The sequence below is a fragment of the Leptodactylus fuscus genome, chromosome 11 (assembly GCF_031893055.1).
Source record: "Leptodactylus fuscus isolate aLepFus1 chromosome 11, aLepFus1.hap2, whole genome shotgun sequence".
Lineage (NCBI taxonomy): Eukaryota > Metazoa > Chordata > Amphibia > Anura > Leptodactylidae > Leptodactylus > Leptodactylus fuscus.
The window spans coordinates 19,161,571-19,175,444 of NC_134275.1; the positions used below are offsets into that span (position 1 = coordinate 19,161,571).

The following is a 13,874-nucleotide window of genomic DNA, read 5'->3' on the forward strand; positions in this document are numbered from 1 at the left end:
TTGGATGACAACACTACAAGGAAATAATGGAGGGACTTTTTTTTTTTTTTTTTTTTTACATTTTGTGCTCCAGTCCTTAAAGGGTTATCCCATAAATCATCATAGCCAAGGAATATTGCTGGTGTCCCAATTTCTCTATAGCAGACACTATAGGTTCTTCTTCAGTCCTCTCAGCTGTACTGTAACAGAGATTATATTATCTGTATGCATGCTGTAGTATATAAAGCATCATTTGTATACACCAGTACACCAGCAGTATGTGATCTTGGGGCTGTGTAATGTTGATACATAACATGTCAAGCATGTCTTGCAATTCCTGTTTCGTTTTCAAGGCCATGACATATCTGTGAGCGTCCGTCCTTATTGTAAAAGAACACAAAACACAAAGAAGTAGAAGTTTTTGTTTTTATTGTGATCCATTGCTAAATATATAACTTGCACTTTCAATGTAATGACTGAAAGCACTATAAGTACAATATGCAGACACGTTTTAATATAAAACAGATTTAACATTAACATTTCTTAAAGGGAACATCTCATGGGCAAAAAGGAATGTCTCCAGAACTGAAGTAAAGCATTTTAAGAATATCCCATCACTCTCAGCATATACAGTATGGCTGGTTGTGTGTGCTTTATGATGGCAGCTGCAATGAATGGAAGTGAAATTGATGCCATAGATTATTACAGTCTCATGTAAGTACAGCCCGCCCCCGAGGAGCAAGGAATGACGGGTGAGTTGTCTACAGACCCTATTGGCATAGTATTAAAGGGTTTATTGGCCCTAAATATAATTGTGTTCGCAGAATAGGAATAAGAATAGCTCCCTCATATAAAGCAGCCATGACGCCAGTGTGTAATGAACCTTATAGGGATTCTTTTGAGACTGAAAAATCCCGAAGAAATACAATAAACGCTCACGCTTTGTAAAGACGGACTAGCGCAGTCACTGTCGCCATAGTCTGTCCTCCAATATCTGCTCTTAAAAACTAATAAATATTTCTTAAAAAAAAAAAAAAAAAAAAGTTGCCGTAGGAACCATTAAATGGAATTTTTTTTCCAGTGTAGGTTGCAAAAATTGACATTATTTTTTGATTGGATTCTATGAGCTATATGTTACAAGGCATACAGTATGTGTGTACAGTGTTTTTCATTACAGCCCTTTGAAATGCTTTAAAGGGGTTATCCCATGAAAAAAACATTCATCACCTACCCACAAAATAGGTGATAAAAGTAAATATCGCCACCATTGATGATGACTACAAATAGGGTAGTCCTTGCCCAAAACCACAGGTCCAAAGATGTTTAGAAGGCGATGTGGTCATACATGCATACTGTTGTTCCATTCACTTGGAGCAGGGCACATGCATGACCACTGTTCCATACAGACTTCTCTGAAAAAAGGAATCTCAAGACCCCCATTTGAGAGATTGTGAGGGTCCAAGTATTAAGGCCTCAAGCAATTAAGGAATGGGGTAGAATAACTCCTTTACAGAGGACCTTTCACCACCCCTACCATCTCCAGTTCATTGCATTGTTCCATAGGCACCACTCCACTGATTCCAGCACAGTTGGAATTTTCTCTCTAGCCCCCACTGTGGTCCCGAGCAATCCTTTCTGTTAGTTTCAGCACAATGATGCTTTCTACTGTCAGGTAGGAGGTCTTAGGGTAAGTTCACATGTTTTTTTTTTGGTCCGGCCACCTCAGGGTCCAGACCAAAATACGGGTAACTGTGATTGGATGCCGGTGAAGTGCACCGGCATCCAGTCGCGCACTCCACCCCGGATTAGGTCCAAATGAAAGGGCTTAGTCGAGAGAGAGTGTCTTCAGGCGGATGTGGCGAGGCGAATCCGCCAAAAAAAAACCTGACTGTCTCCCATTGATTTCAATTTAAGCCGTCTTTTTGGTCAGGATGTTGAGGTGGATACGGCCTCAAAATCCTGACCAAAAAACCCCGTGTGAACCTACCCTTAGGCTGGAACAGAAAGACAGGGACCACCCACCTGACAACAGCGAGTATAATTGGGCTGAAACTAACAGAAATGATTGCTCAGGAAAGGTAAGGGCTAGAGAAAAAATTCTAACTGCACCAGTATCAGTGGAGCGACAACTATTGAAAAATGCAAAGAGTTGGACTTGGTGGAGGTGGCAAAAGGCGCTGTTTAAAAGCAGTAGACAGGTTGATATGTTGTTGACCACTTTAAAACAAGTGCGACATAAATACTTTAACATTTGTTGCTACTAAAGTTTTCCATTCTGTTATCCTTTACACTATGGCAGCTACTCGTATAAAGCCACCTCTCCGCATAAGGTGGGTTGTACAAAAATACTTTGGGCATAAATATAACCATCAATAAAATATTTCTATAAAGCTTTTTTGAAAAACAAAACTTTATAACTTGCATCACAAAACTGATACATTGCGGTTAATTTTGGTTAATTAATATGAATTTAACTTTCAAATGTGAAAAAAAGGAGTAAAATGCTTAACATTCATAAACATTAAAACGTGGCAAAAAATATGTTCAAAATTCAGAAATGTTCACATTGCATAGCCTCTGACTAAGGTTGGAATCACACCTGCACTTGTTGCCATTCGGGGATTCCGTCCATCATCCTGCAGGACTTTTAGGTGGAAACCTGGCGGACCCCATTATCGTTTTTTCGGACCCCACAAACGGAATCTCAAACTCAGGTGTGAACTTAGAGTAAAACTAACACTTAAAGACTCATTTATCATAAGATGTGCGTTGCGACTCTTCATAGAAGAGATTTTATTTGTTTCTTTGGGTCCAGTGATGGTATCACCACCTTCACTTATACTGTGTATCTTACTATACTTACTATCATCTGTTTGATGAGGCTGTAGCACTTGTGTGAGTGCTGTGACCCCTTCACTGTTTACTTTGCATACTGTTTATTTCATAGCGGTTGTGCAATGTAATTACTGCCCTATCCCTTAGAATGAAATGAGATGAGACTATAATTTCACTGAATGGCTACTATGAATGAAATGGTATGATATACAAACAGTGAAGAGGTCATGGGGCTCACATGAGCAACACAGCCTTTCAAAAAACTGATTGGCTGAGGTCCTCGGTGTTAGACCCCACTAATCTTTTATTGATGAACTATCCTGAGCATAGGGTATCAATAAAAATAAAATGGAAAACCCCTTTAACTTATGATACAAATATCTGTACATGTTTAGCCAAATGGACAGCTGAAGGAGGACATATCTGTACTGAAACTTTTGTAATTGACATAAATAGCCTACATAAAAAGTGGAATCATTTTAAAATACATCATTTTACTTGTACTTATCCCTGCTTGGTCTAAAATTTATTTCAGAGCTGAATTCACATTTGTTCAGGCTTCAGAGCTGAAATCTCCTAATGGTTCAGTGTCTACACAGATCTTGTATTGGTGTACTTGTCCTACTGTGTCAGCTCAGATAAACTGATAGGGATAAGTCTGACATGTGGTTGTGCTACCTGATTGGGATAAGTCTGACATGTGGTCATGCTACCTGATAGGGATAAGTCTGACATGTGGTCATGCTACCTGATAGGGATAAGTCTGATGTGTGGTCATGCTATCTGATAGGGATAAGTCTGACATGCTGTCATGCTACCTGATAGGGATAAGTCTGACATGTGGTAATGCTACCTGATAGGGATAAGTCTGACATGTGGTCATGCTACCTGATAGGGATAGGTCTGATGTGTGGTCTTGCTACCTGATAGGGATAAGTCTGGCACGTGGTTTTGCTACCTGATAGGGATAAGTCTGACATGTGGTAATGCTACCTGATAGGGATAAGTCTGACATGTGGTCACGCTACCTGATAGGGATAGGTCTCACATGTGTGGTCATGCTATCTGATAGGGATAAGTCTGATACGTGGTTGTGCTACCTGATAGGGATAAGTCTGACATGTGGTCACGCTATCTGATAGGGATAAGTCTGACATGTGGTCACGCTACCTGATAGGAATAAGTCTGACATGTGGTATTGCTACCTGATAGGGATAAGTCTGACATGTGGTCATGCTACCTGATAGGAATAAGTCTGACATGTGGTATTGCTACCTGATAGGGATAAGTCTGACATGTGGTTGCACTACCTGATAGGGATAAGTCTGACATGTGGTTGCACTACCTGATAGGGATAAGTCTGACATGTGGTCTTGCTACCTGATAGGGATAAGTCTGATATGTGGTCATGCTACCTGATAGGGATAAGTCTGACATGTGGTCTTGCTACCTGATAGGGATAAGTCTGACGTAGTTGTGCTTTTTACTGTGCATTGATAATGCTTTATGATTAGCAAAAAGTGATATACAGCATTGGCAAATGTAATAGTATAAAACTGAAATGTATAATATTCACATATCCTGAAATACTTGTCTTGTGCATAACTGACGTGAAAGGATGATGCACCATTACTTTGGTGACTGGTCATATATAAATAACTGTAATGTGAAATACAAACAATACATAGAAATGTGAGGTCTATAATAACAAATACAGACTTAATAAATTAATACATTGTAAAGATAAGGCTCAGTGATAATGTCTATCAGCAGTCTACTCACATTGGCACATTATTACCCTCTATTACAGCAAGAAAGCACCGAAGAAGCTTTTGTGATCAAACGAGGTGTCCACTTGAGTAACAGGCTTCATATTCACCTTTAGCTTATCGCCTTTCTTCAGCTCAATAAGACCCACCAAGGTAATGGGATGGTATATTTTACTGCCCTTTGAACAAAATGAAATTCCACTGAGAATAATTTCGGGCTCTGGGTAGTTGGCATTGGACCGTATGATGCTCTGTGATATCGAAGTATCGTTACATGTGCTAGCTGCGGGGCGGAAATACAACTGAGAGTAGACAAAATAGTATCCGTCTTTGGGAATGATGAGGGATTTGTTGGAATACGTCATTCCATTTCTGAGAAGCGCCAGACCACGTTCAGGTTCCCACTGGAGCTCCTGAGCACTTGCCTCGGTTTGTTTTGTGGCTGAGAAAAAAAATCAGCAATTAGTCAAATATTACATTAAAATGAAGAAAGTGGAAATGTTATTTCATAAACATCTGCTGTATTGGCCTGATCACATCAGCGTTTGGATTCCGTCCGGCGCAGTCCACATGGAGACCCCGAGATCGGAATACAAATGCAATTACAAGCATTGTGCTGTAAAAGCACACGGACCCCATAGACTATAATGGGGTCCGTGTGCTTGCCGTGCGCTGCCCACATGAATCATGCGGACAGGAAAGTAGATGAACTACTTTCTTGCCCGCATGGTCTGGCGGTGAGCACATGGACCCCATTATAGTCCATGGGGTCCGTGTGCTTTTACAGCATAGCACTGTGTTTGGTATGCCATTCAGGGGGTCCCTATGTGGACTCCCCCGGACAGAATCCAAACGCTGATGTAAACAGGGCATAAGAGAAAAGTCATCTGAACCGGATCCATTTTGGGGGTTTTCAAGAAAAGATCACTAAACTTTCAATAACTTTTGATTTTCTGGCAGTCATAAATGTTGTAATCTACTTTATTAACACATTTTGTCTCCTTTATGTGAAATCCTGCATTTCTTAAAGGGGTTATCCCAGATGAATAAACATGGCTGCTTTTATTAAGAAAGAGCTCCACTTCCTCTTCTCAGGCGGTGACATGACGTCCATTGGTCATGTGGCTATGGTAAATAGTGTTGAGCTGCAGCATGACCATTTGACCAACAGGTGTGATGTCACTGCTTGAGAAGAGGAAGAGGGCAGAGAATATTATCGTGTTTCTCTAATTCAAAGCAACAAGACTTTTGCCAATAATTTTTACACTTATAGTAAAATCTTTTGTAACCGTAAAAAAATAGCATTTCAACAATGTGTCCAAATCCTGGACATGCAATAAGCTACAGAATACACAGAAGAACACTGGTCATACACATACAATAGCTGTACAATTCTGGATATGTTATCTATAATATGTTATCTATAATATAAATGAATAATATATCTATTTTGATATCTATACATATAATAGCTATCGGTGTATTGATAAGAAAGGCAGCCGCTCCAAAGAAATTTCCTAGAGAAAATAGGAAGTCTCAGCATATTATTTGGTTTAGTGGCCAGAATCTAAACTGCAGGACTTTTTTTTTTTTTTAAATATAGATAACAACATCTGGCGTTGTCAGTTATCAGTCTGTGTAAGGACATACCCCCAACTGGTAACACCTAGTTGTCAATATATTCATAAATATCTAGTAGGAATTAACTATTGATGGTACAGAGAGTTATAAAAGATGATGTCCCGGTATAGTTATATATTGGGGTATACAATTTCACTAAAACAGACATGCCGGTCGCCGGAGGGTGACGGGTCCTCTTTAAGAGACGTTAGGTCTATGATATGAGATATTCTATCAAAAGCGAAATTCCAGTAATACGTGCAATAATGTGTTTAAAATAATAATAATTAATAATATTTTGTTTTGTTTTTTAAAAAATATACTCAAAAATTTAAATCCAAAAAGTTAAACTTGTTAATAATTTTAGAATCAACCAATTCATTACCTGGTAGGTGAGCCATGGGTCTTGTATCAGAGCCTGGAACATTGTCAAAATAAAAATAAGAATTATTAATACCAAACTAAGTAGCATAAGACAACTCCAAGATTTAGAAATGACATTAATGTCCTATCTTGTCCATCACTGTGGGTATGTACGCCCTTCACTGTGGTAGCCGATTCAGTACATTTGGCACTGCAGCAATGCACCATTAACTTGCAGGTTACGGGTACAGCAATGAAGGGGTCACAGCAATGGCATTACTATTGTTGTTATACTTGTTACTAGTAACTCGTACCCAATTAAGACATTAAACTAGATCTTCATAAGCTTCATATACGGAAGGGGAGGTTCATACTTGTGCTCGGGTTTCCGTCTTCTGCCCTGGCAAAACTGGACAGGGGACGGAAACCCAGCGGTCAGATTTCAAACCCATTCACTTGAATGAGTTTGTAAAGGTGACCATCTGTGTGCTCCTTTTGCCTGTCTGCTGGGAAACCCAAATCCTGCATGTCTGACTTTGGGTCTGGCTAAAAAAAAATGGTTTCCCCGCGGAAAGGCAGAAGACGCACATAGACGATCACCTTTACAAACTCGTTATAGTGAAAGGGTTTTAAAACTGGGTTTCCGTTCCCTGTCCAGTTGCGCCAGAGCTAATGACGGAAACCCGGCTAAATGCACAAACTGGAGAACGAGCGCAAGTGTGAAAGCCCCCTAAGAGTAGTATATTACACCTATAGAATCATACTGCCAAGAGCTATAACCACCCAATATGATTGGCTACCAGGAGAGTTGAAAGAATACACTGGACACCTAATTTATGAGTCCAGTTTCTTCCTGCCCTTCTTGGCAGTGCCATATATACACAGCTCATTAGCGGACAGAGGTCTGATTAGTGATCTGTGAATGAAATGAGTTGTGCGCCTGTGACCATCACATGGCCATGGACTGTCCATCACATGACCATGGATTGTTCATCACATGACCATGGACTGTCCATCACATGACCAGGGACCAATTATTATCTGCCCTGAGTTCTATAGAAAGTCTACCCCAGCTCTTGCCTAGGATAGATCTCAAATCTGGGACACAGGAGTACATCTAAATTATTAAGAGGTCAGCGATAACCCCCGCAGGCCAATGTATTCCAGTCTTAATACACTCCCCCCTTAACCCTGTAGGTCATGACATTATTAGATTTATACTCTTATCCTGTACTGTCCTGGCTTCCCTCATAATGTGCACATAATGAAGTAGATTTAGAAAGTTCATATAACATACCTTGAAGTCTTCCCATCTGTTCCTGCAAGGAAACATAAAAATAATGTTTAAAAATAATTAAAAAAAAAAAATTCCAACTGGTTTAGAAATCTTTATTTTTTAAGAGACACTAAATACAATAACTTGTTATTCTGCAAAATGAAAATAGTGTGTGCTTGACTTATTGGGTTATTTTTAGGTTATTACTGGGTTATTTTAACCTCAGAGAATCAGAAAAACTGTCCACAAGTCCTGATTTATGGAATAAGGCCAGCGCCGCTGCTCTACACAGCTTTTGTAGTTCCACAGTTCTAGAATCTACCATCTGCTTTGGGTGCTAGTCCCAGCCAGAGGCCTAGGGGTACGGTCACCGGATGTGAGGTCCTGACTTTTTGTTAGGGAGCTGCTGGAGAACCCTGGAGGAAGGGGCACAAGAGACAGTGAGCCCTAAGCTGAAGCCCCCCACTGTCCCTTCCTCTTGCCAGGCCCTATCCTATGTAATAGGTGGCAACTTGGAGATGATTCCTTCCTATATATGTGACACACAAAACGCAGACAAGACAAACAACAACAAGGGAGGTCAGCTAGCCAGGGTTCTGTAACAGTCGAGCAATGCAGTGCCAAATCAAAGTCCAAGAAAATAGTCAATAGGAAAAGCCAAGGTCAGGATAATTAGTATAATTTGCATATTGGTTTTTAGGGTATGAGTTTAAAACGAGAGGGGGGGGGGGTAAAATAAGATTAGCGGTGCCTGAATAGTGCATAGTTTTGCTGATAGAGCCCCTTGAAACCGCAAGTAAATGCTGAAGCTCCTGAACTTCATGGCTGAGAATTACGGGTGGATTGTTGGAGAACCATAAGGGCTATATGCTGAGAAAATGGAACTATTAATGCAAAGGGACCCCCAGCTGCCTGTGTCCACCTCTGACCCTATAAATGCAATTTAACCCACCCCCCAAAAAACCTTTTTTTTTCAGTTTTCAAGTGGTTGACATTATAAGGAATCTTATTTCTAACTATATTAAAATGAAATGATCTTGTGAATAGGAGAACATTTACATGCACCAATAGCTAAATTCACTGACTAGATTATGGAGTTGGAAATTCTGATTAGTTACATTACACACATGAGGGATTCTCCCATAACTGAGTTTTATGACATGTGAAGTGTTCATGTACAAAAGGGCAGATTTGTGGGAAAACTTCTTTCTTATTTTTTTTTAACTCCCCTTGAATTAATGTCTTTATGTAAGTGCACGATCTATCTATCTATCTATCTATCTATCTATCTATCTATCTGTCTGTCTGTCTGTCTGTCTGTCTGTCTGTCTATCTATCTATCTATCTATCTATCTATCTATCTATCTATCTATCTATCTATCTATCTATCTGTCTATCTATTATCTATCATCTATCTATCTATCTATCTATCTATCTATCTATCTATCTCCTATCTATCATCTATCTATCTATCTATCTATCTATCTATCTATCTATCTATCTATCTATCTGTCTATCTATTATCTATCATCTATCTATCTATCTATCTATCTATCTATCTATCTATCTCCTATCTATCTATCTATCTATCTATCTATCTATCTATCTCCTATCTATCTATCTCCTATCTATCTATCTATCTATCTATCTATCTATCTATCTATCTATCTATCTATCTATCTGTCTATCTATTATCTATCATCTATCTATCTATCTATCTATCTATCTCCTATCTATCTATCTATCTATCTATCTATCTATCTATCTGTCTGTCTGTCTGTCTGTCTGTCTGTCTGTCTGTCTGTCTGTCTATCTATCCATCCATCCACCCACCCCATTCATTAGGTGCCATTGCACTGATTTTTTTTTTCTCTAGCCCCCACCATTGCTGTCATCTACCATGACATAACATACACTCACAAATGAACGGCCCTTATCCGGCTATAGGGATGTCATCACTTGGCCCTTCTCCAAACCCTATTAACGGCCTGGGGCTTGTAAAGACAGATAAAGCAGTTCCTCTCGTTTTTGAGGGACTAACATACACTATAAGACAATCCCATAATATAAGACAGAACTGGACAACTCTTTGGGTAAGTTCACATGGAGATTTTTGGTCAGGATTTTGAGGCCGTATCCGCCGCAAAATCCTGACCAAAAAGAGGGCTCCCATTGAAATCAATGGGAGTCGCTCAGGTCTTTTTTCCGGGATATTGATGGATTATCCTAAGGAGAGGCCATTACCTTTTTATTCCTGGGCCACCTCTAAAATAATTTAAGGGCTACCCTATTAGTTATATTTGTCAAATTATATGAGAGACTGGCTGCAGAAAATCCAAGGACCTAAGTGGTACCACCTAGAAGGAGAAAGAGAACAATTGTAGGCTTCTCTTGCCATACTTTGCACACGTCCACACATTGAGGTTTGCAGGTATACCATAATCAGAAAACTATAGCGCTAGTATGCCAAAGTTAAAGACTTCTCTCCAGCCATTTCTATATAGCGGTCACATTCTAGTCAGCAATCTTGAGAGTAGAAATCAGTAGAGATCAGTCATCACAGAGAGGCGCCCAATTCACTATAGACATGGAGGGGCTTATAACTGGTTTGCATACAAACAGGTACATGATATTTTTGCCATGTAGATCATCTGACTTGCCTGTAACAGCAGATCCAGGATCGCATTAGCCCACATGGAAAAAAGTGAGTCTCCCATTGGGCCCCAACCATGGGGGGACCTAGTTGGCCCCTAAGCTTCCAGTTTTTACAAGTGTGGTACATAGTACAATACAGTCACTGTATTATATACTAACGTAAGTTTATCATATAGATGCATTGGGGGGCTGATATGACATCTAGGTATGGCGACAGGTCTACCACTATCCTCCCTCTTGGGTCTTGTCTCTTCACATCTACAATGGGTTGTAAAGTGCAAGAGGTTTCCCAAATTCATAAAAGTTCTCTGCTGAATGTTGCATAGCAGAGGTATAACCATTTGTCGCTGAAGTTGTATGATAGAAAATCGCACCATTACAACACCACAAAAAAACCCATGCAATATATTTCTTTTCTGCAGCCCTAAAAATACTGGATGGAACTTTAAAAACAAATTTTTAAGATGAGAGAATTTCCTGGAAAATAAATACTTAAAAAATTACAGAAACGCGGAATCTCTTGATGTTTCTATAAATTTGATATAATTAACGTAATATTGTAATTTCAGTGCTTTTCAATACCGTCTTATTTTTATAGAACTATCTGTTTGCAACTTTGCCAACAATAACTTTTATCAATAGAACAAGACGTGGTTAGAAAGTTGCAATACAATGATGCATCCATGGGCGCACCATTCATTAGGTAAGGTTAGACATTCACATAAGTCTAGGGTCACAAAAATATATAAAAATAAAGCCTGAGTTGCATTTCCAATGAACAGACAATTCTTCTTGCCCGTTTATACATGAAAGAGGCAGATCGGCGGGCCGTACCATCTGCCATACAGACTAAACTAGTGTGTGTTACAATTTTGACAGTAGTTTATATTACAACATGCGCTACTATGTATCGGTGTACTGCAGTCCATTTTACACGAAGGGCACGTGGACCAAATATGCACCTGATTGAATTTACATCTGCATAGCCCTGTCCAGTTCTGTGATCTGGCACTATGGTGGAGTGATGGTACCAATGATGGAGTGATGTATAGGGTTAAGCCAATCCTGAGATTTCAGGATCGATTTTAAAATCCGATTTCCGATCACTTTCCAGCCGATCCCGATCGTGAAATGTACTCGATCGCCGATCGGGATCCGATCTTTCCCGATCCCAATCGCTCAACCCTATTAATGATATATGCATGAATAGGGTTGAGCCGATCTTGAGATAACCTCTGACCTCGATCCTGCCAGAAAAGATCGGGATCGGAATTCCGATTGCAATCCTGAAATTTACTTGATCGCCCATTGGAATCTGATCTTTTCCGATCCTGATCGCTCAACCCTAGTGATGTACCAATGCTACAGACTTAAAATGGGGTCTGTTGGGTTCCATGATGGTGTTCATTATTTTATCAGAAAAAAAAAAAAACTACATGCATAAATATAATGGGATCTGAGTAGAAGCCTGTGACACACACGTGAACGCCTTCTCTGAATACTTGGGCTGTCGCATTTTGACAGTTATATGTCTACAGCCCATCCATGCAAATTCCCTATTTTTGGCTTGGAACTTATCATATTGTTGGAGGTTTCTAGCCCCCACTACATCACGCTAAATTTTACAAAATCCTTGCATCCTCTAAGTGCAAAAGTTTGAGAAATACAGTTACCAGACCAACAGTGAAAAGCTCAGGGTTGTGCAATACTCCCAAGCGTGAGTGCTAGTGTTAGGACATGGCCATGAGATTACTGACCTTGCGAATTACCTTGTCTTTGTCCATAAAATTTCCTCGTAATAGGCAGACCGTAGACAGTACCAGTGCAGAGATGAGAACGAAACAGAAAGCCACAGCCCACTTCAGACTCCTAATACTCCTATCCTGAGCCCGTTGCAAGTCTGATCTGGAAGTAACACGATAGCTTTCTTGCTGTAGCATTTCAACACGTGCTTCCATCTCTTTACTGAGTTCTGTGCTCTCAGCTTCAGTTCAGGATTGAGAAGGGCCCCTGGAATCATATTGTCAAGTTGCAGCCAGAGCCCTAAATAAAGGCAGCAGCCCCCTCCTTTCCCAATGTCCAGTGATCCCCTCCCTCGAATGGGAGTGTTCCGCCTACATTCGATACTCCTCACAAGTGAACTCTCTGAAGTTTGACAGTACAATGTATTAGGAAAGTCCCTGTACTGTACAGTAGGTGGTGTTAGGATAATGAAGTGGTGTGGGTTGGTCACAATGCAAACAGAAGTGGAGCAGTACACAAGGGATTTAGCACTGAGAGTGAAACACCAGCCAGAGGGAAATAGCTGATATCAAAAACAACTTTAGGGATTTTTGCTGTTACATTTTTAGTTCAAAGACGGGGTGAACACAACTCTCTATCAACCATTAATGTAAATGAAATGTATTAGGGGCTGCAAATAGACTCTCGGTCCTTTCTGGAAAGTCATACCGATAATGCGAGGGGCGCCTATACAAAATGTACGGTATTGTATAAGTTACGCACAATTTTATTCTTTCGATAAGTTTAAAGGGGTATGAAAATCATGTATCTACATACAACTGAGACCCCCCTACTGATGCTGAGAATGGGGGTATTTTACTCACAATGAGAATGTAGCTGCATGGGACACTAATACATCCGTGATCCGTTCATTGCAATGGGAGTGTCGGAAATCGCCATTGTACAGCACTCGGCTATCTCCTGTGCACCCACTGAAATGAATAGAGTGATTTGATGGATTGAGGAAAAACCATTTAAAATAAATATGTATATAAGAAGACATTAAGGGTATATAAGAAGCAGCACAGTAGTTAGCCTTGCAGCACGAGAGTCCTGGGTTCAAATCCTGCCAAGGACAACATCTGCAAAGAGTTTGTATGTTCTCCTCATGTTTGCGTAAGTAGGAAAAGAAAAGCAACATGACCTATCTTCAGGTAGATTCCATCTTGGAAAAGCCTTTAGGGGCAACACGGTGGCTCAGTGGTTAGCACTGCAGCCTTGCAGCACTGGAGTCCTTGGTTTGAGTCCTGCCAGGAACAACATCTGCAAGGAGTCTGTATGTTCTCCCTGTGTTTGTGTGGATTTCCTCCCATTCTGCAAAGACATACTGATAGGAAAAAAAAAAGTACATTGTGATCCCTGTATGGGGCTCACAATTTGAATAAAAAATTTCACAAAACGCATCAAAAGTTGCAAGCGTTTTTATTAAAGGGGCTCTATCAGCAAAATCATGCTGATAGAGCTCCACATATGCGTGCATAGCCTTTAAAAAGGCTATTCAGGCACTGTAAAAGTTAAATTAAACTACCCCCCCCGTTTTAAAATAATAACTTATATAAGAATGTTCTCTACTTACGGAACGTGCACCCTGGGCG

General features: G+C 40.1%; 1 protein-coding gene across 1 annotated transcript in view; it reads right to left on the minus strand.

Moving 5' to 3' along the window:
* Positions 1-4,391: 4,391 nt before the first annotated feature.
* Positions 4,392-13,874, minus strand: part of TNFSF15 (TNF superfamily member 15) — a 54,696-nt gene continuing 45,213 nt past the window's right edge. The window contains exons 4-6 of the mRNA XM_075260859.1: positions 7,864-7,885; positions 6,589-6,621; positions 4,392-5,025 (exon numbers count right to left, since the gene is read on the minus strand). Of these exons, the coding sequence (XP_075116960.1) occupies positions 4,619-5,025; positions 6,589-6,621; positions 7,864-7,885 (462 nt within the window). The 3' untranslated portion in view covers positions 4,392-4,618. The remainder of the gene's footprint in view (positions 5,026-6,588; positions 6,622-7,863; positions 7,886-13,874) is intronic.